This window comes from Miniopterus natalensis, chromosome 8, assembly GCF_054644295.1.
Source record: "Miniopterus natalensis isolate mMinNat1 chromosome 8, mMinNat1.hap1, whole genome shotgun sequence".
NCBI classification, from domain to species: Eukaryota; Metazoa; Chordata; class Mammalia; order Chiroptera; family Miniopteridae; genus Miniopterus; species Miniopterus natalensis.
The window spans coordinates 26,704,477-26,726,955 of NC_142088.1; the positions used below are offsets into that span (position 1 = coordinate 26,704,477).

Sequence of the window (22,479 nt, forward strand, 5' to 3'; positions counted from 1 at the left end):
TATGCCATGGAAATATGGCCTTGGTAGGTTTCCCCCAATCCAATCAAGAAGATATAAAAAGGAAAAGCAAGCCGTTAAAGAAAATTTGGAAAAGAAGCAAAATGAGGAATGATTATCTTATAGAGTCTTGTTTCCCTTCCCTATTTTCCATTCTCTCTTTTTAAATATGTATTAATTCACTTTATTTATTTATTTATTTATTTATTTATTTATTTATTTATTTATTTATTTATTTTGTTCAAAGTATTACAGCTGTCCCTTTTTCTCCCCAATGACCTGTTCCACCCCGTCCCAGCCCCCTCCCCAGTCCCTCTCCCCACCATTGTCCATGTCCTTGGGTTGTGCATCTGTGCATATAAATTCTTTGGTTACTCTCTCCCCCTCCACCCACCCACCACCCACCCTCCTCCATCCCTCTGACATTCGTCAGTCTCATCTATGTTTCCATGTCATTGAATCTATTCTGTCCATCAGTTTATTAAGTTCTTTATATTCCACATATAAGTGAGATCATGTGATGTTTGTCTTTCTCTGCCTGGCCTATTTCACTTAGCATAATATTCTCCAGGTCCATCCATAGTGCCCCAAAGGGTACGAGATTCTTCTTCTTTACAGCTGCGTAGTATTCCATGGTGTAAATGTCCCACAGCTGATGGGAACTTGGGCTGTTTCCACATCTTAGCTATTGTAAACTGTGCTGCTATGAACATAGGGGTGCATATATTCTTTCTGATTAGTGTTTCAAGATTCTTAGGATATATTCCTAGAAGTGGGATCACTGGGTCAAAAGGCAGCTCCATTTTTGCCTGCATAAAAGTAATAGAACTATTACCCACATAAACTATAAACATTTTTAAAATGTCAATATAAATAATATAAACTTAAAAACTAAAAGCAATTTTATTGTTTGTCAATATGTTTTCCTAAGTGATAGTGCTCAGTTTTGTTGAGAGCACTGAGAAATAGAATTTGCCATACTGCTGTGGGTGTGTAAGCATTTATGCTTAGGGTAAAAGAAATTGCAGTGTGAAAAGTTGGTACTTTTGCATGCATAAACATTGAAAAATTCTGTATACAAGAGACTATAATAAAAAAGCAAGCTAACAGGAAAAATATTTCCATAAATGTGATAAAGGCCAATTGACAAAACAGTTTATACAAATAAAAGTAAAACTATTAAAACTTTAATTGAAAAATGAGCAGGAGGAGGCTAGTTCACAGAACAAATGTTATGAAACATGAAAAAATTATGAACCTCACTAGTTTTCTAGAAATGCAAATTACCACAATATTAATTATCTTTGGGTTATCAAATTATAAAAGATTTTCAAGCTGATTTTTACAACTAATACAGCCTACCAGAAAAGCAACTTGGTGACATTAATCAGTTGCTTTTCTTGAGCTACTTCCCTTTGACTGGTAATTTCCTTTTCAGAAATCTAGACTGCCGAATCATTAGAAATGCATATTTAATGAAAAATAATTTAAAACAGTAGAAAATTAAGAGCAAATGAAGTGTTCAGTATTAAAAGACAGTTATTAAAATCATGTTTTCAGGGCATTTCATAAAATTGTAAAAGATTTTCATGAGTTTTGGTGAAAAATTATATGCAAAATTGTATATACAGTGTGATTCAAATTGTCAAAATATACAGGGTGTCCCAAAAAAATGTATGCACACTTTAATAGCTGATAGCTCAATTTTGAAAATGAAATGTATTTTAATAAACACTGCCTTTATAATTATTCCAAGTGTGTGTGTACATTTTGGGGGGGACACCCTGTATATGAATACAAAAAGGAAATTAACACTGATTACCTCTGAATTATATTGGGTTTGTCTGAATGTCACTCAAACGTGAGAGATTTTCAAGGATGGGCTTATGGTCAGTTCATTTTGTGCCTGGCACATAGTAGGTGGCCTACTAATGTTGCTTGAGCAGCGAGTTCACAAGCTAATAGAGGAGCTCTATTCTCTGCAGTGACTGAATGGAAATGACAAACCACAGAAGGAGAGAAAGACCCTGAGGGAAGTGGCAACAGTTAGCAGGGAAGTATCTAAAGGGAAATTGTGTTAATGCCAGCTTTTAGTAAGATGTTTTAATTTAATCAGATGAAAGGACAAGAAACACAGTTTTGTAGTAACTGGTTGAGCGACCTGACCTCTCAATTTCAGGAGCTGCCGTATGACGCCCTGCGGTACATGACCGGCGAGTGCAACTATGGAGGCAGGGTGACCGACGACTGGGACCGGCGCACGCTGCGCAGCATTCTGAACAAATTCTTCTGCCCGGAGCTGGTTAACAATCCAGGCTATAAATTCGACTCAAGTGGCATCTACTTTGTCCCGCCTTCTGGTGACGTAAGTATGCCTTCCTAGAAAATTCAAAGTGGTAAACGTGAAATTCCTCTGATATGAAAATGATTTTTCCAGAGGTCTTGTTTTTTGTTAAACACTGTGTGTGCTCTGGTCAGTCTTACAAGGACAAAGCAAACCCCTTGCATAGATACTACCCCTGCTGGCTGTAGTGTGAGGAATAATCAGAAATGTTCCTAACCCAAGAATAGCTTCCTCAGTGGCCTGAGATTCTATTATCATGAATTCAGCCCTTTGGGTAAAAAGCCTTTGTCCCCAATTAAAAAGGAAATAGGCATGAGAGGGTTTAAAAATAATATTAACAATAATAATATATATATCATGCTTAATTATTTACAAAGCAGTTACATATAATTACCTCACTAGAACATCAGACTAACATTGGTATTATTATTCTCTCTAAGTGAGAAAGCAAGTCCACTAAAATCGAATGACTTGCCCAAAGCCACACAGGTAGAAAGTGGCAGAGTCCCAGAACCACTTACTAGAAAAGGCCAAGGTCCCCTTCTGCTACTTTTGCCCAGTCCTGTCTAGTGGAAGATGTGGTATCTGCCTTCAGATTACCACACGACAGACTTCCAGAGCAGTCAAATTGGTTCTCGTTTTATTTCCAGAAGTCAAAGGGGCACATATCGAAAGTTAAACACCTGGCCACATCCAACACGGGCATGTAACATAACTCCCCAGCCCTGACCCAGTCATCCTCCAGGATTAATGCCAGCTGAGGACAGATGCTGATGGGATAAAGAGAAAAATCAGTCCCAGAGTCTAGATTGCTAATTCGGTGGAGCAAGTGAACATGGGGAGTCAGTCAGGAGTAACGAGATCTCCAGTCATGAATTGTCAGATGACCCAAAACATGACCCATATTGAAAAATCATCCATGACCAATGCCCCAATCACTGTGTTTGTATGTGAATATATGAGCATCAGGAAAGGTATGGGATTTTGGTAGAAGTCCATGTAAATAAGATATAAAATGTGAGTGCACCTGCATAAAAAGATACACAACCTTGCCCAACCGGTGTGACTCAGTACTTCAGCATCCACCTATGATCCAGATCGCAGTTCAATTCCCGGTCAGGGCACATGCCCGGGTTGCGGGCTCGATCCCCAGTAAGGGGCGTGCAGGAGGCAGCTGATCAATGACTCTCTCATCACTGATGTTTCTCTCTCTCTCTCCCTTTCCTTTCCTCTCTCTGAAATTAACAAAGATTTTTTTTTTTTAAAAAAAAGATATACAGTGTTAATGATGGTTATCTCAGGATAATAAATTTTCATATAATTTTTACTTTTCTGAATTATGTGCATTTATTCCAATAAAAGTAAACAGGAGAATCAGAGTAGAGCCAAAAAAAAATTTATTGTTATTGCGATAAATTAATAAATCATCAGCAATGCAGCACAGAAAGCTTTCTCTGGAAGAAATTTCTAAATGAAGCGGCCAGGACATTCCTTTCTCTGTTTTAAAATTCATTCCAATTGAGTGGTACATTTTCTTTGTCTCTCTAAATGGGTTCATATCTTTTCTTTTTAACCCGTGGCCCAGGTTGAAAGGAAATGAAAGTATTCAGTGTTTGGCCTCACAGGCTTGCCCACTCAATAACCTGAGCTTTGAAAACCCTCTCTCTTCAGTGAGAACGTTCTGCAGGGTAATTGATTTTTAGCTTCCTAACTCCCTGTTATTTGTCTTCGCAGCACAAAAGCTACATTGAATACACAAAGACTCTGCCTCTGATCCCAGCTCCGGAAATCTTTGGAATGAATGCCAATGCAGATATCACTAAAGATCAGTCAGAAACTCAACTGTTATTCGACAACATTCTTCTCACACAGGTGTGTGATCTATACAGGAGCTGGCTCCCAGGCTGGAGACGGTGCTCTCCAGACATGTGTGCACAGTAGAGGCCTGTGGACACAATTATATCTGTTAAGGTGGATAACCATTTTAAGGAAAAGAAAAAATATATACACACCTTCAATATGGATTTAAACAAAGGAAATGTATATATGGGGTGTTTTTCATCAATCTGCTGATTCGGAAAGAATCTTTGAGTTTCACTGTGCTGCTAGGAGATCTTGGAGTGACATTCTCTGAGTACCTCTGAGTATTCTTTGATAGCATTCGCTGCTAGGATTCCAGTTTTCCTTTCTTGCCTAAACCAGGCCCAAATACATAACGATATGTCCCGTTTATTTATTTATTTATTTATTTATTTATTTATTTATTTATTTATTTATTTAATGGCCCTTTTAAATTCCTCTAAAGTGGAAGGAGAATCTCAAAGATACTTGGGAAGCAGTTTGATGCCAAAATCCATCTAGAATTTTGCCTATTTTATTTTCTAGTCTCTTACAATTCACTGGCAACTTTTAAAAATGACTTATTTTTATCAAATATTCCATTTAATCTAGTTTACATAGAAAAAGTATCTTTCACATCAGTATTTTATCAGATTATATAATATTTAAAGAATACAGTTGCAATAGTAAGTACAAAATGAAGGGGGCGGGAAAGGTTTAGAGGAAAAATACAGTAACTCTTGCTAGGTAAGCACCGCCACTGGTGAGACCATGAGGTAAGGGCACATCAGAGTCAATTTCCAACACGTCAGAATTCAGCTTGCCGTGAACATGAGTCCATACGTTTAAATGAAAAATATTTAATCTTGTTCGTCTATTAAGATCCTCTCTTGTATTGTTCTCCTTTAGATGCGCCCAGTTGGTTTTTTTTGTACTTTTTTTTTTTTTCACTTTTGAAAGCAAATTAGTCCAAATGGCAGGAGTTCCCTTAGTGACTGAATGAAATTTTAATAAGTTAGGATGATTATTCAGTCAAGCAAATTATTTCATGAACTGAAGTCTATCTGATCTTTTTTATTTTTATGGAATCTCAGAGTAGTAACGATAGTTAATATTATACAATCCTTACTGTATGCGAGCGCTGTTCTCAGTGCCTGGGTATGCTTACAGAATCCTATGAGGTAGGAGCGAGTTACTGTCATTTTACAGGTATAAAGCTGAGACACAGAAAGATTAAGTAGCTTACCCAAGGCCAGCTAGTACAGTTTCGAGCCAGGACTCAAAGCCAAGTAGTCTGACTCTCACTAGTGTGGCTGTAGAATCTGTTCTGAACCAATATGCTATATTCTCTTTCTAGAGTCTAAAAATGGGATAGGACTTAGATGACATAACCAGACAGAGAGAAAAAGCTAAAAGAACAAAAATTAGGAGGGTAAAATTGTGTGCCGTCATTGAGGAACTCCAAGCTCTCTGAGCTACTCTAAGATGACATTTTCTAATAAGGCAGAAAGGACAAAGACTATTTTTATGTCCATTTTACATGCTAATAGCTGTAAAATCAGTTATTGCCTGAGCATGGCTCTTTAGGAACATTAGATGCATGTAATATACACCAGTCTGACAACAGGGCATTTATGGTGTCTCTTGGCTTTATTTAAACTTGATGGGATGTGCCACATTACAGAATACATAAAACAGTGGGCTCCTTCCAGCAGAAAATGACTCAGAACCAGATGAGTAAGTTTAAATACACATGGGGGGTCTTCTCACTATGTAATTAAACAACCTCTTTCAATATCCTCAAACTCAGATTGGCAAGTACAATTACAGTCATGGGTAGGCAGTGGCAGTTCAGTGATTTCACACTGAATTACCACAATTCAGGGCCATGACACCAGAACTGCAGTGTTTGGGGGGCAAGTTAACAGTGACAAGACTTTACATTATGTGTTTAACTAAAATACCTTTTAAAATTAGAGGGGGAAATATTGGAGTTGAGAATGTTACTTTTATAGAGTTCTTTTCCTTATGCTTAACTGCCAGGCTCTCTTTTGCTTAGGAAAATTGTTTCAACATAAAATTTCACGACCACAAATGAAAAGGTTAAACTCTGTGACATTTCCTTTTGTTTAATATAAGGAAAATAACCCTTAGAGAATTTCAAGTGACATTTATGAAAACTCTAAGGTGGTAAAAAGGAAAAAGCTGAGTGAAACAATTACAAATACATAATACCCTCTTGCTCTTAACTGCTCTTAAGTCAGTTGGATATTACTTTCAAAACGTATCACCCCAATTATGTGATTTTGATGGTGAGAAATAGGTAAAGAGAAATGTTTGTGTTACTAAAATATTTTTCTTACATTTTTGAAGAGCTATAGGCCTGGGATTTGTTTTTTGGTTTTCTTGTTTATTTGTTTTTGATGTTGGCACAGCTCTTGATAGAAAATAAGAATGTTTTTAATGAGTTTATAGCACTTTGTATACACATCAAAATACAAATAGAAATCAACATATAATTATTTAAATGCAATAGAAATAAGATATTTTACTAGTTTTGGCCAAATATTCATTGTCTCCTTTTTCCTCTAATTTGTCTTATATATTTAGTTGTAAACCTGGCACTCAGGATCATAATAAAGGATTGGCATATTCTAATATTGGCATATCCCTTTATTATTAGCATGCAATTAATACTAACCAACATTTATTTTTTTCTTATGCAACTTCATAGGATTTTATGGTATGTGCTAGGTAGCATTAAAAATCTCACTAGAAACTTAAGTAAAGGTCAGTATTTATAGAATAGATTCAATGTAAAAACCAGGATATATAAAATCTGATGTAAGACTAAACAGAATTTCTTAGGACTAGAAAAATATAAGATATTCATTTATATTCTAATAGTGCTTGCTCTTTTTCAATACACACATGCACACACACACACATATTCATTCATTCTGAGGATTTAAGGGTTTTTTCCAGAAAATATAGGTTCATTTATACAGTGCCACTACAAACATAAAAAATAAAAATGGAAATGAAATTCCCCTTCCTTGCTTCCAGTGTGAATCACTAAATCTGTCTTTTCTCCATAACTCTTCCAACAGCTTGGAGAAGATGAGCTTATTTTCTTTGCTTTCCTGGTTCAAGGAGAAAACTGTATCTCTGCTTTTGGCAACTGTAGGCACCAGACTTATTAGCAAACATACTGTGTGGCAAACTTTCTCAAAGCAAGATCAGATTTCCTCCTCCTGGGTTTTAAACAAATCCCATCATCACTTGGCCACGCCACCCACGTAAAGGCGTTTCCTCCCTCTACCCACAGCACCTACCGCTCCCCCTCCACTCGGGTGGCACAGTGCGCGGCCCATTTGCTTCCTCCAGACCCTCTTTTGCCTCTGAACACTGTACATGCCCTTCCTCCTCTCCGCTAGCAATGGTGTGCTCCTGAAACTCCACGCCCGGGCCTGCTATCATCACTTCAGTAAATCTCATGTGGAGAAGACTCAGAGATAAGATAGCTCCTAATATTTACCTGAGTTTTCCTATCCAGCAATTCTTATGCCTTTCTGAGGATTTCTGATTTGTACTTTGGGTTCTTTCAGTCTCGTTCGGCAGATGCTGGTGCAAAATCGTCAGATGAAATAGTAGATGAGGTCGCTGGTGACATTTTGGGAAAACTTCCACACAACTTTGATATTGAGGCTGCCATGAGGAGATACCCGACGACTTACACTCAGAGCATGAACACTGTTCTTGTCCAAGAGATGGGGCGGTTCAACAAGTTGTTGCAGACGATAAGAGAATCGTGCATTAACATTCAAAAAGCAATCAAGGTAAGGGGAAATACGCCAAAGAAAGGGCATCGAAATAAACCTAGCATTCACCCATCGGCAAAGGTTTATGGGGGACAGATTCTGAGCAAGCGGTGTTCTTAGTTCTGGGGATGGAAAACCCCTGCCCTGGGAGAGCATGGAGATGCCTGGGGTGGCAGTTACTGACCAGGTAACTGAGCACAGACTGTTAGGTAGCAGTAGTTTGCTGGACAGGACGCATGCTAAGAAGACGGAGTGTTTAGGGATAAGAAAGACAAAGCCTCCGTCCTCGCAGAGCTTGCGTTTTAGTGAGGGAGACAAACCGATAAACCAATAGAAACACCTGTGCAGTGTAAGTGGTAAGCCCTAAGGGAAGAGCAAAGCCGGCTGTGGAGGCTCGGGTTCGGGGTGGGCCCCCCTGAGGAGCTGCCCCGGAGCAGGGAGGTGCCCGATGTGGGGGGCGAGCCGCGGGGCGCAGAGGGTGCAGCGGGCGCAGGGCCCAGAGGGACGAGCCGCAGGACGCTGCTGCGGGACGGAGCCCGCCGGGGAGCCCGCAGAGCAGAGGGGAAGGCGCGGCGCCCTTGGCCTGGCCGGCCGCCGCTAGCGGTTTGAGCTTCCGAAGCGTGAAGGTAAAGGGCAGCCTTCAGGAGTTTTTAAGCAGTGAAGTGAAATGATCTGTCTCACATTTTCCAACGTTCCCGCGGAGCGCTGCCGGACGGGCTGGAGGGGAGCAGGGGTTTAGCTGGAGGCCGGTTACGTGGCTGAGGCGGCTTCTGCGGGGCCCCGGAGGGGACAAGGATGGTGGGAGGTGCGTCGCTGTGGAGAGGAGGCCTCCACCAGGCTGGCTCAGTGCCACGGGCTGGGCTGCTGGGCTGAGAGGCCTTCAGTGTCACGCGCTTCCCCTTGACCGGGTTCTTCGGCTTCCTTCCAAGCGGAAAGAGGCCTCAGGGACCTCGGCAGCCACCAAACCTGCAGTCACTTAATTTCTGATTTCAGTATGGCCATTGTGACCGCAACAGAGCCTGGCGTCCCCCACTCCAGGGATCCCCCCCCAGGTTTCATTCAAGTGAGGCGATGTGGAGTTTGTGGCAGAAGACCTAGGAGTCTGCTTTTCAATCAGATTTCAACCATCTTTCTCATCTGCCGCAGCCTCCTCTCCTCGCTTCCACTGAGGGCCATGGATGCTGCGTGTTTGGGGCCTTCCACAAAGTCCTTCTAGCTGGTTCTTGCTTTGCCCTCTACCTGGTTAGAGCTAGGATTCTCCTCACCACAGAGTCAGTTACCAATGGTCCATATGCTTTCTAGCTCCCCAAATTGTGTTGTCATTGTGCCTTTCCTTATTTTTTTCCTGTACTTGTGGGCTTAAGCCTTTAAAAAATAAATTCCTCTACTGTCGTTTTAATGAGTTTTGAGAAGGAGGCAAATGAAATGTGGGTGTGTGTTTTTGTGGTTTTTGTTTGTTTGTGTGTTTTTTTTAATATATCTTTATTGATTTCAGAGAGAGGAAGGGAGAGGGAGAGAGAGATAGAAACATCAGTGATGAGAGTCATTGATCGGCTGCCTCCTGCACGCCCCCAACTGGGGATTGAGCCCGCAACCCGGGCATGTGCCCTGACCGGGAATCGAACCCGATCGCCTGGATCCTAGGTCAATGCTCAACCGCTGAGCCACGCCCAGCCGGGTGAAATGTGGGTTTTTAATCCATGAAATTTGCTTTAAAATCTTCTCCATAAAATAGTCGAAATAATATTGTCAACTATGGAGAAAATAGAAATGATGATGGTGACAGGCCCAATTGCAAGAGCAACTAGACAGGGACTTTCAAGGGCCTCAGAGTTTGAATATATCTGTCCACCAGTGAGTCAGAATGGAGTAAGATAATTAGCCTTCACAATTAGAATTGAAGACATTTTAAATTTTCAAAGCATTCCATATCGTTTTCCTTATTTTCTATTCATCACTATCCTTATAAGAGGCAGGACGAAGATATATTAGTCGTCCATTTAATAGACAAGTAATCTAAGTCAAAGTTAGGCTGTGATTTAAAAGCTAGTGAGTAGCCAAGTATTCTAAGAAGATTTTCCAGGGCAGGTAAAATATGTGATGGGGGTCAAAGGCAGAAACTTCTAGTTATAAAATATGGTTAACCCTTGAACAACATGGGTTTGACTGCACAAGTCCACTTGAACACAGTTTTCTAAACATGTTGTTCAAGAGTCAACTGTATTTTCTATCACAATTAGGAATCTAAAGATATGGAGGGCCGACTTGAGTTATATATCTGAATTTTCAACTGTGTGGGTGGTCACCACCCCTAACCCTTGCATTGTTCAGGGGTCAACTGTAAACAAGTCATGGGGATGTAATGTCCAGCACGGTGACCATAGTTAACAATACTGTATTGCACATTTGAAAGTTACTGAGAGTAGATCTCAAAAGTCCTCATCACAAGAAAAAAAATTTTTTGTGACTATATATGGTGACAGATGTCAACTAGAGATATTGTGGTGATCATTTCACAATATATACAAATATGGAATCATTATGTTGTACAGCTGAAGCTAATATAATGTTATATGTCAATTGTACCTCAATAAAAATATTTCCATTTAAATTTGATTAGGTTGTGAGCAAAAGAAAATATTTTTACTTTCTTCTTTTTTTTTTTTTTTCCTGTATGATTCAACCTTAAGTAATCACAATTGTAAACAAAGGATAATTATGAAGAAGGTATATTATCATGTTAACCAAAGATGAAATGTGTTTCAGGGGCTTGTAGTGATGTCTACAGATCTTGAAGAAGTGGTTAGCAGCATTTTGAATGTCAAAATTCCAGGAATGTGGATGCGTAAATCATACCCAAGCCTTAAACCACTTGGTAGCTATGTGAATGACTTCCTTACAAGACTAAAATTCTTGCAGGTGAGTTCATCTAAATGCATATACATTACGTTTCTTCTGATCTCATTTTCTTCATTTGGATACCTAATGTGATGAGTATTACTCTCTAGTTTTTCTGTGCATTTCAAGCACAAATGACCACTACTTGATATTGTACATAATTAACTATTACACTGAACTGTCAAAATACTCATATTGGAAGTTGAATTTTGGAAAGTTTCTTTAGGAGCAGGTGTTCATGTTCAGTGAAGCTAAACATTCAAGTCAAAGACATCTGAAGGGAGAAAACAACTGGTTATGTTGATTTTTCCATTAAATATTTATCATCAAAATAGATCCCTAGAGCAGAGTATCTTAGAAAGCCAGCCAAGTTACAAGCGAGCAGCATTATTTCTCGCTTGTCCAACACTCGTCCAAGTCATTATACCACTAGGTTGCTGGTTGAGCCCAAGACAGTAATGACCTCAATGGCTAACTATCCTGGGAATGTTGGGTGGGCTGAAGTCTACCTCGTAATTATCTGGCAGTACTGGTGCCTACCTAAGTTCTTATTAGCAATTATATTCATTAGCAGTATTAATTAATATCCTAGATGCTGTACATAATGCGTCAAAAATTTCTGCAGGGATCAGTGACTAAGCTTTTCTCTCATAACACAGGCTGCTGCTGTACTAGAGTTGAAACTAAGGAATTAAGATTGTTCTTGAAAGATGAAGGCTCTACCTTGGACTCTAATAGGGGAAAGTTCTTCAAATTTATTTCTTCAGACTGACTTCTGTAATTCAGTATTTACAGTCAGTCAACTAGCTTCTTATAATATATGAACAGAATATCGAAGTATCTTTATTTATAAAGATCTTAAGTTCCCACTACCTTACTTCTTCTGGGAATTCCTTGTATGATATTGTGTTTCTGTATCTTGGGTTTTATTGTATTTTGGTGAAGTAGGAAGGAAAATTTCCAAAGGAATGTTGTACTGGCTACTAATGACTAGAGAGAGAAAAGGTAAAAAACATTACTATCGGACCAAGATTGATAAGGATCTCTTCTTCTATTCAACTATATAGTGTGATATATTGTACAACGATGTATGTTAGATATTCACTATTGTATGGAGCTTTTCTAAAGGAACCATTAGGTAATTATAAAACAGACATTTGCATCTGCATCAACACATATTGTGATACCCAAGCCGATGCAATGGATATAAATTTGAAGTCAGAACAAAACATGGAATACGCTACTTATTTTTAAAACCTTCAGAGTATGTCTTTATACTCCTCAAAGTGTTAGTCAGTTATCAGTTTACCTAAAAGATAACAGAGGGGTGTTTGCGGGCAAACTTTATCAAGTGGTGTTGTACTCAAAGTTGAACAGCTCTGTTGCTAGGACGCATGTGCTTTGACCCGTAGCAATGGTTCGAGGTGGGCCCTCCTCCAGTCTTCTGGCTCTCGGGCTTCTTCTTCACACAAGCCTTCCTCACTGGTGCCCAGCAGAACTTCTCCAGGAAGTACACCATCCCCATTGACCTTCTTGGGTTTGACTATGAAGTGATGGAAGACAAGGAATATAAGGCTGCTCCCGAAGATGGTAAGTACAGTGACTGGGCGAGCTGACGTATATCTAGGCACTGAAAAAACATAGCGTCCTCGCCGATCTTGTTCAGCTGTTAAAACATTTAATCATCGTGTATGTAACTTACCCTCAAGTGGCTGAGAAAACAATTTATGGAGAGAGAGGGAGAGAGAGAGGTTATGATAAAGCAAGTGGAGATAAAATAAATCTGAGTAGAGTATATGTCCCAGGTACTGTTTTATTCTTGCAAAATTTTGTAAGTTTGAAATTCTTTATTTTTAATCCTCACCCAAGGATATTTTTCCCATTGCTTTTTAGAGAGAGTGGAAAGGAGAGGGAGAGAGGGGTGGGGAGGGAGAGAGAAACCTGGATGTGAGAGAGACCATCGATTGGCTGCCCCCGGCAGGCGCCCCAACCGGCACCGGGGATCGAGCCTGCAACCGAGGCTCATGCCCTTGGCCGGAATCGGACCTTGGAACCCTCAGTCCACAGGCCGATGCTCTAACCACTGAGCCAAACTGGCCAGGGCAAGTTTGAAATTATTTCTAATTAAAAGTAGGGAGAAAGCCATCACCCAATTAACAAGACATGGGATAGTCAAGCATAATGTTATGGTGACTTTGGGGAATCAAGGAGGCACAATATTAGAAACAAGATTTTCCTGGTGCCTCAAAGAGCCTGCTTTTTCAGACCCCTAAAATGTGTGGGTTTTTTCCTGTTATATACATCTTTCCAAAACTTAATAAAGCTAAAATCTTATAGGAACATTTGTTTTGCGATTGAAAGATTGTAAGGAAATTTATCTTTATTTTCCTAATTGATTGTCTTCGATATTCAGAAGATACCTTAATGTTTTATTTTAAATTTAGTGGACAGGGCCACTATTTTTTTAAACAAATGTTATTTTTAAAATGGTACAGATTCCTAATTTTACCAATGTGGTGCTATCTTTAAATAAATGACATTAATTTCTAAATGACCATTTATGTGTTTTGCTTTAACTGATGTTAAAGTAGACAATTCTACTTTCTCGTTCATTGCTGAACAATGAAGTCAGTGGCTCATTCTGTTAGACATTGGGGACATCAACAGTGGACAATTTAGACAGGACCTTGACCCTCAACCAAATTATACTCCAGTGGGAGATACTAACAAGTAGACATATAATCACAACAGCATAGGGTGATCACGCTGCTGTGCCAAGAGATTTTACTTTACACTGATTGTCACAAATCTCAAGGGCGTTTATAACACTATGAAGCAATCCTACTAGCATTTCCTGGAAAGTTACTTTTACACTCTCAAAACAACCACTGTGCCTTTCTTATTTTTTCCTCTGCTCCCACATCTCACCTCATCCCTCAATGGAAAAATAAGAAGCCCTTAGAAAAGAGCTTTTAGCAACACCAAGCCTATTGATCTGTCCACATCTGCACCTTCCGATAGTCCAGGCCCTATGGGTAGTCCAAATGCCATTTTTTCCCTCCTTCCAAGGGTTTTTGCTCCTTCACTTGTGCCCTCTTTTTCTAAAATCAGTAGCAGCCCTCTCACTACTGCATAATTCATATCAGCATGCAACATGCTCTAGAATCTCTCTTCTTAAAAGAAATCAACAGAAAAGTACAATTATCTTAATGCTCACACCCCGTCAGCTACTGTCCCGTGTCACTGCTCCCTTTGTAGCAAATTTCTCGAAAGAGTTGTCTGCACACATCTCCAGGCTCTCGCTTCCTGCCTGCCTGCCTTTCATCCCCTCCAGTCACCCGATGCTATCTTTTCGGAGTTACTAATGACTTCCATGTTGACAAATCCCATGAATTCTCTTCGTGTTTCATCCTAACGTCTTAGTAGTTTTTGCTAGTTGGCAACTTCTTTCTAAAGACGTCCTACTTTCTTTAGTTCCAAGATGTCGCCCTCTCCTGATTTTCCTTTTCTCGCTGGGCATGTCTGTGCTGCTTGGCTGGCTTACCGTCCTCTAGATATTGGGACTCCCAAGGACTCAGTCCTGGGGCTGTTTCTCTTTCCTTTCTTTTTTAAAAAAGATATCTTTATTGACTTCAGAGAGAGGAAGGGAGAGGGAGAGAGATACAGAAACATCAGTGATGAGAGACAGCCATTGATCAGCTGCCTCCTGCACGCCCCTGACTGGGGATGGAGCCCGCAACCCGGGCATGTGCCCTGACGGGGAATCGAACCTTGATCTCCTGGATCCTAGGTCGATGTTCAACCGCTGAGCCACACCGACCAGGCTGTTTCTCTTTTCTAATTGTATTCTCTCTCCAACATAAGCTCATACTTTCATGTCTCATTTTCTCTGGCTGCCATCTACCAAATTTAAATGCCCAGTCTAGATCTTCCCTCTAAGATCCAGACCTCTGTATCCAACCACCTACCTGATGTCTGCATTTTGGTGTCTCCTGGATATGTAAAATTTACAATGATATTTAATAAATAGCACCACCATCTAGCCATAAACACAGAAATTCTTCTTTATTCTTTTGGTCCTCCATACACTCACATCAAAAGCAGTTGCTTGTCCACAAGCCTACTGCCACCACCATTTTCACCTAGAGTCTTCTGCTCTAGCGTTTTATTTTCTCTCCCTACTAGTGTCATCATACTCTTATAATGCTTCATTTATACCAAAGCCACAGAAAAAGTTTAAAAACGTAAAACAACTCTGGCTGGTGTAGCTCAGTAAGTGGGGGCGTCATCCTGTATACTGAAGGGTAGTGAGTTTGATTCCTGATCAGGGCACATTCCCAGGTTGCAGGTTCTATCCCTGGTTAGGGCATGTTTGGGAGGCAACCAATGGATGTTTCTCTCTTACCTCGATGTTTCTCTCTGTCTCTCTGTCTCTGTCCCTCTTTCTCTCTCCCTTCCTCTCTCTCAAATCAATTTAAAAAGTAAAAAAATAAGAAAATAAAAATATGAACAGATCATGTCACCACGAAGCCCCCATTGAAGATTTAGACAACTAAATAAGTTAATGACAGTCTCCCCTTTGTAGTTAGAATAAAACCTAGACTCCTTATCCTGACTATGAGGCCAAGCATGTTCCAGTCACTACCTATAGGAGCTTATCATGTGCCACCAAGCTCAGGTCACACTGACCTGCTGACAGTTCCTAGAACAGCACAAGATCTTTTCTCCTCGGGATCTCTGGACAAGCTAGTCCGAAACCAAGGCCCAGCATGACTCAGCATGGTGGGCACGCCTCAGCCTTCGGGTCTGGGTTCAAATGATAACTCATCAGAAATAACCTCCTTGAACGGCTTATTCAATGAAGACCCTACTCCACTTCATTACCCTCTCTTACCACTCTGCTTATTAACTTCAAAGCATTAGTCACACCCTGTAATTTTTCCGTTTCTTTCTTTGTTTTTTGTTTTCTTAATATTTTTAATTGATTTTTTTTTAGAGAAAGAGGAAGGGAGAGGGAGGGAGAAACATCGACGTCAGAGAGAAACGTTGCTCGGTTCCCTCCACATTGCCTCGGCAGGCACCCTGACCGGGAATCAAACTGATGACCTTTTGGTGCACAGGACGACAGTCACCAGCTCAGTCACACCAGCCAGGGCTCTGTTCCATTATTGTCTTTCTCCCCCTTTGCAATCCAAACACCGAGAGACTGGTGACCTTGTTTGTCTTAATCTTTTTTAAAGTATATATACATATTTGTACTGATTTATTTGAGAGAGAGACATTGATTTGTTGCTCTACTTATTTATGCATTCATTGGCTGATTCGTGTATGTGTCCTGACTGAGGACTGAACCCGAAACCTTGGGGTGTGGGGATGACTCTCGAAACAACTGAGCTACCCGGCCAGGGCCTATCTTTATACTTTTTTCCTTAATGCCTGTCAGTTACATAGCAGCCCCTCAAAAGCTGCTGTAGAAATTCCAAAAATCATGCTGCTTGAATCCACTACAAATTCATGGAATCTAACCCAACCTTTTAAGCTGCTATTTACTGCAATCTGCTTTAATACTTAAATAGTTTTATTGCAGAAACATATTTAAGAACAATAGGTGCAAAGGGAAAAAGATCATCGGGACAAATTATATTTTAAAATTAATCATTTCCCCCCAGCCCTAAATGTTTAACCCATCATTAATCTGGCCATTTGCCCAGAACAGTTTCATTCCTAACTCGCTCAGAATGGGCCTGTCGCTGCATGCCTGAACAGCGTTTAACTACCTTCTGCTAAGTTGTTCAGTTTATGGTTTCTTTAATTATATAGGCCTTTAAAAAAATACCTTTTCTGTTCGGCTCACTATATTATGTGCTGTAAAAGATACCAATAAATAGAAGTTAGAGATCCCCTACCCTCATAAAAGTCAAAATATGGAGAGATTAGCAAAATACCAAGAAAGATAAACAATTTGGTTTAAACTAAGTATTTTCAAAGTAGGGGGAAAGGAGTATTTAAGTTGGGTAAAGGCAAATCAAAGAAATGGCACAGTTTCTGTTACCACTGCTGGGTTCCAGAAACTGCCCAGCCCTATGCATTTAATCTTCATGGTAACCCTGTGGCACAGATACTGCTATTAACCCCATTGTACAAAGGTGGACACGAAGGCTGAGGAAGGTTAAATAATTTGCCCAAGGTCTCACAGCTGGTCATTGGCAGGCCCGGGAGTCAAACCCCAGGCCACTGGTTCTCATGCTCAGCTAGCTGCTTTCTCTGTGCCTGTTGAGTATTTCTGTAGTACAGCGGCACCTCGGTTTCCAAATGTGATCCGTTCCTGAGACCGTTCGAGTTCTGAAAGGTTCGAAAACCGAGGGACCAACAGCTGACAGCTGGGCCTCAGGATCTCGCCCTCAGTGGAAGCCATGGGGCATGTTTGACCTTTGAGGCGTGTTTGAAAACCGAAGCATCTCCTTCCAGGTTTACGGAGTTCATAAACCGAAATGTTCGCCAATGGAGACGTTCGGAAACCGAGGCACCGCTGTAGTTTAAAACCATCATCATATTTCTAAGGAAATTTTTCTTGAAGAAGCTATGGTGATTCTTATTTAATTCAGATGATCGAATTCTAAATTTCCCTCATCTCGCTATTAAAAAGGCAGAAGATGAATTTGGATTAAAGGCTAAGTAGTCCTGACGATGTTAGTCACAGTTATATATTTTTGAACTCAGGTAAAAGATCGAATTTATAAAAGCACTGACTTAAGTTTATAAAGCAGCCAATATCTAAGATCAGATGATTGAATTCCCAGTCATTAGACACAAAGCTGAGAGTCCAGGGTACTTCACATTTCTTTTTATAATGATTTACTAACTGAACCCTGCTCTTATTAAAGATTCAAATTTATTAAAAGCCAAAATTATCTTGAAAACAGTGGAGCAGGTATAAAGCACAACTTGTTTCAAGTTAAATAAAAAGTAGCCATTGGTTAAGTTATTTTACTAAATCCTTAGTATCAACCCAGGTATAATCTGTAATAACTCATAGTCACTAAATCATGAAGTTCATTGTTTTGCACACACAAACACACACATATGCATTTTCACCAATAATCACAGGCATTCACAACTTAGCCTTTTTGTCATTCCAGTTTTTTCCTTCCTACTTAGCTAATTACCAGAGAAGATAAGAGTCCGTGGACTAGTTTGGAGAGCGGCCTTTCCCAGGGACCAGCTTTCTCACGGGGCCCTAACGGGAGAACAGCGATCTTTGTCGTCTCTTCCCCTCCACTGGTCTGCCTCCTCTATGCACGCTGGGCTGCGGGGCCTCATTTACCTAAGATTACATTAAATGCAGGGAAAAGGTCACTTTCAGTGTGACTCAGAGTGGACACACACAGTGCCACTGTAAATCTCCCTGGGTTTGGCATCCTGCCTTCCAGATGGGTTTGCCTCGGTGTCCTCTTATCTGAACGACTGGCCTGCTGGTGACCCGGTGATCAAGGTCGAGCACTACACAGCAGGAGGGGGGCAGGACAGTGAACGAGGGCCTTGGAGGAGCTTCGGCGCCACTGTGTGCTGACCACATCTCACAGCCGGCAAAGGTGTGTCCTATTGCCAGTTGACATCCACCTGTTGTTTCACATCTTCTGTTTTCCATAAGGCCCTTGTTAACCATGAGAAAGGACATCGTATTTGAAAATCCTTGTCACACTTCCTATAAAACTGTGATTGGGTTGGAGGGAACTTGTATCCCTACTGCCCACTTTCTTAGGTGTTGAAATGAACTGTTTCCTCTGTGGCATTAGCTTTCTTTACCATGTGAGGAATAGATACTCTAATTGGTTAGTGCTGGAGATTTACCGGGCTCTGCTCACAGGTCAGCGGGGCCAAGGCATTAAACGGCTCCTAGGCCTGTCTGTGGAGGCTCCGCTGTTTGTCCTATGCCCGTCTGTCAGCGGGCCCGGCCTGCAGGCCTTGGCTCTGGCCGGGAAGCTTAGCTCCCAGGATGTGATCGCGGACCTATCTCTCCCTCAGGCAGGCCCACTCCCCACATCGCCCCAGACTCCAGACACATTTTGCGGTTTAGCTGTACCAGAGTAATACTTGGGAAGTTTGGGACAAGAGCTTTGCCAGTTAATAAAACTCACATTTTATTCCAACTATTCTTTCCATCAGTTAAACCCTAGAGAAGAGAAAGGGTAAGTCTCCCCGCTGCCCAATATCCCTCATCGAACTAGCTGCCTATGGTTTTACATTTAAATACAGTCATGCACCCAGAGCGATGGTTAGGTCAGCGACAGGCCCCATGCAGGACGATGGTCCCATAAGACTATATGAAGCTGAAGAATTCCTATTGCCTAGTGACGTCACAGCTGTCATGACATCTTAGCACAATGTCACACACGTGTTTGTGGTGAAGCTGGTGTAAACAGACCTGCGCTGTCCGTCATATAAAAAGTACAGCCTGCACAATTATGTACAGTACATAGTACTCGATAAGGATAATAAATGACTGTTGTTGGCTTAGGTATTTACTATACTATCCTCTCTACTTGTATTTTAAAAGTTTGCTGTGAAACAGTTCCCCGTGTTAGGCCAGCAGCGGCCTCGTACATGTTGTTTACCAACTCTGTCGATCACATCGTTTCCTCTTGTGCTAGACTTAGCCGTGTGGTGTTTCATACAGGCCTGTAGCCCTAGAGCATCAGGCTAGACCACAGTCTGACTGTGTAGCGGGCTGTACCATCGAGGTGGTGTAAGTGCACTCGCTGATGTTCGCACCACAGTGAAATCGCCTAGCGAACACAATCTCCGAATCACACATTTCTCAGAATGTGTCCCGTCCTGAAGGGGTGCATGACTGTATAATTAAAAATTAAATAAAACTAAAACTTCAATCCCTCAGTCTCACTAGCCAGTGGCTACCATATTGGAAAGCATGGATATGGAATATCCCCATCGTTGCACAAAGTCCCGTTGAACAGCACTGTCGGAGTGGGTTTCTATGTACTACTTCACACGTGCTCTCACCAGTACTAGTTGATCTGATTCCAACAGCTCTACAAGGCCGACGAAGCAGGCATTATTGTTTTACAGATGTTTCCCAGATGACAAAACAGGTGTAAAGTTAAATGAATTGCTCAAGGTCACACAGCAAATTAGGAGCTAATGCCTAGGTCTGAGTTCATTGCTTCACTTTACAACTGTGCAAATATTACCATGAGTGCTTTCAAGTGCAGATACCTGCATTCAGATCATGAGGCTTTACACAAATGGGTAGCAAGAAAAGTGATTGGGTTTCATTGGATTCTGAATTTGTGTTCTTTGGCTGTGAGTGTAAGACATTCTACTCTAGAGTTCATCCATGTGTTCTTGGAGTGAGAATAAATTCTAAAAGGGACGAGAAATTTAACTCTCATGACATTGGAGATCTACAGAAGGGTATTTGTTCACATGCTGCCCAGAAGCCACTGGGTCCCTACAATTACATTAAGAACTTTTCTTATGTATTTCCTGGCCCCTGACATTATAATCATTGGCCAATTAAAAATAGAAATCTGATTGTGTTCACACAAACTAATTGAAAATTCCTTTCCTCTTTTGTCTTTGACATTTAATTATACTGTTGAATTAATTGACTAGGCAAAGTATAAATATTCTTGAAATACGGATGTTAAAACAAAGCACTCAGAACAATGCTTTTCCTTTTAGAACAAGCCTTAGGCTTCTGACCTGGTATAACCTGCATAGTATTCCTCTGTACAAGCTGCATATTTAAGGTGTTGTATTAACCTGCTTCTTTTATATTTAGGTGTTTTCATTTATGGATTATTTCTGGATGGAGCTTCCTGGAATAGAAAGATAAAGAAACTTGCAGAATCACATCCCAAAATTCTCTACGATACAGTGCCTGTGGTTAGTATTTTCTAAGGACATATACATGGGGGGCTATTTTATACACACACATACAGTCAGCTCTTGTTATTCAGGATAATTATGTTTCATAAAGGGTTTTTTGTGTGTTTTTAAAGTTGATTTTTAGAGAGAGAAACATCCACATGAAAGCAAAACATTAATCGGCTGCCTCCTGAATGGCCTCAGCCAGAGATCGAAGCTGCAAGCCGAGCATGTGTCCTCACTGGGAATTGAACCCATGACCCTTCAGTGCACAGGATGACGCCAGAGTAAAGCTGCGGCCAGCAATGAATTAGTGAATACTGAACTATTGCTCCTTGGACAAATGTTAACTGATCAATACATGATCTTGTTTTATTTCTGTTTCTGTTTCAAGACACCTTAATTCATATGTATTGTTCAGTCGTTAACATTGGCCGCGTGGACAGCAGCACTGTAACTCATGCCCGAACCCAGCTTAGAGCATTTTCTCCGTAAGGCACAGCACAGCCTTCTTGCACTTAGGAACACCAGCAGCCCCTCAGCACTACACTTGGGGTCGTTTTAAACAGAAAAGTCACCACTAACAACTACAAAAAAACAAAAATGTTTAAAACTGGGCATGAAATAAGCTATCAAAAGGATACTAATTTAGTTGAGAGATAAAGTCAGAATGTCACAGGTTCACTCAGCTGGGATCCTGTTTGTCTCGTGACTCACATTTTTTTCTGCTCTGAGCCTGCCTGCAAATGACCATGAAAATGCAGAGTACTGATTTTAGGGTGACGAATAAATTTTAATGCTCGGCAAATTTGCAAATACAGAACCCAGGAGTGAAGAGGCTCAGCTGTATGTATGTATCCACATACACACACACACACACTTTATTATGTAATTTTCTCTTACATAAACCTTGACCTAAAAATGTTAAATTTGCAGATTAAAGGATTACTATATGAAAACCACGCACATAAAGTTATGTTCTCTAGGCACCTATCTTCAGCATGGGAAGACTAAACTTTATAAATACTAAGTTTCCATCTGTTACGGCATCATGAGAAAATGGCTAGATAGATTTTTACACAATTGGACAGCCTGAGATGGTGATAAAATAGAGGCTGAGGATTTACATGAATTGTTTGTGGGACACTGGGAACAGTTCAGACAGGCAAAAATCCTTCAGAGCAGCTCCAACAGGTACAGTGAGGGACCAGCTGACCGCGAACTGCAAGAAACCCGCCTTTATACTAAGATACTGTGGCAGAGAAAGTTTCAAAGATGAAACCCAAATTGAAAGTCACAAGGGCAATGTGCAATTTCAGTTGATTGGTATCAAATTTTTTCCTTTCACATGGAAACTCTAAGTAGTTGCTGTGAATAGGAGTTTATAAATGGATGATTCTCCCGAGTAAGGAAGTTACTAAGAAAAATTCTCATTAAGAAAATCTCTTGGTTGAAATGAAACACATCCAACTTGAGTGCTTTAAGTCCTTATACTTACTTAACTGTATCTGAAAAACTGTTCTATGAATCCCCCTTATAATAATCTGGATTCCACGGTTACGTGGGAGAAATAGACTAGCATCCTTATTAGCTCCTTCATGCAATTTATATTTTGACCTGAGAGACCTAAGAGATCTCTGAAGTGGGTCTGTCAAGCCCAATCACCTCAAAGGATTGCTGTTATTATTACAA

General features: G+C 40.6%; 1 protein-coding gene across 1 annotated transcript in view; it reads left to right on the forward strand.

Annotated features, from left to right (window-relative positions):
* Positions 1-22,479, forward strand: part of DNAH7 (dynein axonemal heavy chain 7) — a 184,497-nt gene that overhangs the window by 160,585 nt on the left and 1,433 nt on the right. Inside the window, exons 60-65 of the mRNA XM_087819982.1 lie at positions 2,177-2,362; positions 4,076-4,213; positions 7,789-8,019; positions 10,768-10,920; positions 12,312-12,489; positions 20,702-20,805. Coding sequence (XP_087676108.1) covers positions 2,177-2,362; positions 4,076-4,213; positions 7,789-8,019; positions 10,768-10,920; positions 12,312-12,489; positions 20,702-20,805 — 990 coding nt within the window. The remainder of the gene's footprint in view (positions 1-2,176; positions 2,363-4,075; positions 4,214-7,788; positions 8,020-10,767; positions 10,921-12,311; positions 12,490-20,701; positions 20,806-22,479) is intronic.